Here is a 4,009-nt window from a genome sequence, read left to right on the forward strand (position 1 = left end):
GTAGCGTGTCAGCGGGCGGGTGAACGGAAAGGCGACGTCACCGAAGGGTCCCGTAACGACCCCCGTCGCCCACCCTGGCTCCCTGGTTGATTAGGGAACAGATTCAACAAAACCTGTGGAAGTGACAGCGTGTGTGTGTTTTTCAGAAAGGAGGAACTAGGGTTGTACTATGTCATTCATGGAATTGTTCCACCACTGCTCCCTAATTTTTAGGGCATAAATAAAAAAAAAAAAAGAGGGAGGGACCAAAAAGAAAACAAATAAATACATTGGCTCCTACAAAGTGGGAAGTGGTTTGGGCTGCATAGTGGGGGGGTGAGAGAGGGGGCGAGGGGAAAAATTTACACACTTGGAGACAAAACAGGAAGCGCCTGCAAAGTAGGAGAGGAGAAAGTCAAGAATTTAAGTGTCCTCATTCATATCCTGGCTGTCTGTCCGAGCGATTTTCCGTGGCGGCGCCGAATTCTCACCTTCTATTTCCACTTGCTCTTGATCTCTCTTCTTCGCTGCGTTCTGTGGGGACAGAGAAAGTCACGGTGAAACTCTGCCAGGATCCCGGTGGGAGCCACTTTCTTGTTTGTAAAGGTTTCCAGATGGAACAGAGGGACGCAGTGACCCAACTGACACACCGCAACAAACACCGAGGGGGATTCTCTCCAAAGCCAAAAGGTGCTCGAAGGCTCCAATTACTGATCTCGGCACCTTTGATTTACAGATCTCCGGTACTGCACCACCAGGTCCGAGATCCTCTTTCCTTCTGATGGGACAGCAGGAAGGAATTCTTCCCGCAGAGGGTGGGAGCCCTGGGACAGGTTCCCAGAGAAGCTGTGGATGCCCCATCCCTGGGAGTGTCCAAGGCCAGGCTGGATGAGGCTTGGAGCAACCCGGGCTATGGAAGGTGTCCCTGCCCGTGGCAGAGGGTGGCACTGGGGGGGCTTTAGGGTCCCTTCAACCCAAACCATTCCACAACCCTGTGATAACTCTTCCCCCAACAGTCCTGGGAGGGAAGAGCAGCTCTACCCTGGCTGAAAAGCAGACCCGGAGGCGCAGGGAGAGCAGGTTGCCAAGGCCACAAAGGAAACCTGCAGTGAGCTGGAGACGCAACCGCAGCCTGCCAAGTTCTGAAGAGTTCACACCCCCAAGCTGAAAGGGACCTGCTTGGTTTGGGTTTGGTTTTTAAAGAAGTATTGTGCAGACAGAGCCTCCTCTATCTTTTCCTGAAGTGTGGTTCCCGCTTGCTTTTAACTCATCTTCAGTATTTTCACTGTGATCACCATTCAGCTCAATTACCCCAATCAGCAAATCCCGACACAATGAAGAAGACCCAGCCGTACCTTTTTGTCCCACTGCTGATGTAAATAGCGCAAAAGTATGTTTGTCTTTTCTGTTACTATGACTGCCAGGAAGAAAAAGAGAGAGAGAAACACAGTGAGGTCATTTTAAAGGCAACTTTAGAACGGGCGCAGCCATCCCCACACGACTTCCCACACCATGCGCCGGGGGCTTTTCACTAGCGGGCCGGCAGGCAGGAGCACGTGCACTGCTAATCGCTGTGCTGACAGCGACCGCATCCCCCCACCTGAAGTTTAAAAGAAGGGAGATGCTGGATGTTTCAGATGAGAACAGATTCACGTTGTTAAAGGCCTTCAGCGGGGCAGACTTACTCTGTTCAGACGGATATTCCCTCGTGGGAAGATATACCGACGGTCTTCTGTTCTGTAGAGGAATTGGAACGGTTACACAACAAAGACAGCAAAAAGGTGGTTTTTAACCCAAGCCTAGCCAAACCAACCCCAAAGCCACACATCTAAAGCAGGAGGTCCCTTTCTCACTGGCTTTTCGGGGCAGAAGCGTATTTCCCTTTGAGCCGCGCAGGAGCCTGGGACGCGGCGATACTTACCGACGCTTTACAGACAGAATCCGCGTGGAATCTGCTGAAGTTGCTCTTGTTGTAGACCGGTAATCCTTTCAAAAAATCTGCCTAAAAAGACAGGGAACACAAAGAAAGAAATAAGGGGGGAAAGAACGAGCGATACTCCCGTTGCTCGTGCCGATTCCCGACAGAGCCGCGCCGGTCCCGGAGATAAACCACCGCAGGAACTGCAGATGCCGGCAGGTCCCAGCCACCGGGACAGCTGCTGGATATCAAAACCCGTCCCCAATGGGTTTTGGCAAGTAAACCAAACCCCCAGTGCCTGCATTCGGCTCGTCATAGCCCCAGAGCTCACCAACACGGTCAGAAAGCTGCCGATTACATCTGGATTAGCATGTAGGAGATGGAAAACAACACCAAGGAGCCGTGTGTCCGAGCGGGCGAGCACCGGCAGGAGGAAGATTTGCACCCCCGAGGAGCAGGCCAGAAATCGCCGGCGCTTCCAGCGGGAGAAACACCGGTGCAGCGATGCCGAAGCCCTCGAACGTCACACCCCACCAAACTCGCTGCTCTTCCGCTTTCCCAGCTGACGTCCCTCGGCACAGCCCCAGGCCGGTTCCGCCGAGCGGTGCGGCCTCCACGGCCCGGATCCTTATCGCCCGCTTATCAGCCTGACCCAGCTTCGTCTGTTTTCTGGAAGGATCCCATCCCCGTAGGGCTACCAGGGCGTCACCAGAAACCCCCGCGCACAAGGAACCTCCTGATCACTCAGCACAGCTCCGTGCTAAAGCGCCGCAGGAACCCTGCCGAGCCCTCGCGGTTTAATTAAGTCGGAGCAGCACAAAACAGGAATTTCCTTCCCCGACATGAAAAAGAGGAGGGCGGGAGGAGAATGTGACAGGGTCAGGAGAAAAGTGAGTGTTGTTGGAGCCTCTCTGCCTCGAGCTGAGACAAAGGAGGATGTCCAGCAAGGTCTTCAAAGAGAAAATGGGTAATAAACGGAGAGAGAGGCCCTGAGATGGTCCCTTTTAAGTCACCGGACCAGCCACCTCTATCCTACGGATATCTGCTTGAGGATTCAAAGGCTGGCACGCTACAGGGTGCTACTCCAGGACACGCACCACCTTGTTTCCAGGCGATTTTAACAGGGCAGCGAAGCAGCAGACGAGAAATCCCTGAATTTAGCATTTGAAGCAACGGATAACTGGACAGCACCGTTACACGACTGCCAGGTGGGAGGACGTGGTCTCCATTCAACGAGGAGCCATTATTTTGATTAACGCTGCATCTTTCATTCCAAACAGAGCTATAATTAGCCAAACCAGAAAATATTATTCATACTTTTGTTCTCAAGAAGAACTCTACGGCCATTCTAGTATCCACGCCCAAACCTGTGCCTGGTTTTAGGAATAATCTTGTCAAAACACTGGCCTTGGGTTCAAACTGGGCATTTCTCTTGCCTGTTTTAACCCCCCCAGGCCCAACACCATGTCCTCCCAGCCTTCCCTGCCCCAGGGCCGTGAGTTCTACGGCACAGAGCCCGTCGCCCGCACACCGGCTGAGCGCGGGAGTCAAAAGGCAGGATCCTCCGGCTCTGCTGTCACAGCAGCGCTCCCTTTGGGTCCGCTCCCAGCTCACCGCTTCCCACGCCCGCCCCGACGGATTTTGCTGCTGGGCTGCTCTCGCCACGCCGGCAGTCGGCACCGGCTCGCAAACATGCACGGCCTCCTGGGCAGAAAAGGACAGGGAACGCCGTAACGACTGCTGAAGGCAGACGCGGTTTTCTCCGCGTAGCCCAGATCTCAGAATTACTAATTACGTGAGTCTGGTTAGAAGGACTGAGAATCTTCAAAAATATCCCGTTACGTTTCAAAGCACATCCCCTCCCCGTTGCAACCTGCTCCGCGGCACCAGCCGAACCCAGAGACACTGCCTTGACTTCCTTCACGCAGCCAAGGCCTGACAACCACCTGGCCCCGTTACCGCTGCAAGAACCGACACTACCCGCTCTCACTTAGGCAACTTCAGGTCCCTATTCTATAAGCTACAGCTCACCCCGAGTCCCTCACGCGAGAATATTCCCTGCTTTCCAGCCGGGGGTTTGGATTGCAGAGCCCAGGGTTTCCTTGGGAAGAG

General features: G+C 54.0%; 1 protein-coding gene across 1 annotated transcript; it reads right to left on the reverse strand.

The window, feature by feature from the left end:
* Positions 1-252: 252 nt before the first annotated feature.
* DDA1 (DET1 and DDB1 associated 1) lies at positions 253-1,981 on the reverse strand (the record flags this gene model as incomplete). The annotated part of the gene is made up of 4 exons (XM_010150823.1): positions 253-513; positions 1,335-1,396; positions 1,665-1,716; positions 1,901-1,981. Coding segments are annotated over 4 exons (306 nt in total), but the record flags the coding sequence as incomplete, so codon positions are not given.
* Positions 1,982-4,009: the final 2,028 nt, after the last annotated feature.

Source organism: Eurypyga helias, unplaced genomic scaffold (assembly GCF_000690775.1).
Source record: "Eurypyga helias isolate BGI_N326 unplaced genomic scaffold, ASM69077v1 Scaffold44034, whole genome shotgun sequence".
NCBI classification, from domain to species: domain Eukaryota; kingdom Metazoa; phylum Chordata; class Aves; order Eurypygiformes; family Eurypygidae; genus Eurypyga; species Eurypyga helias.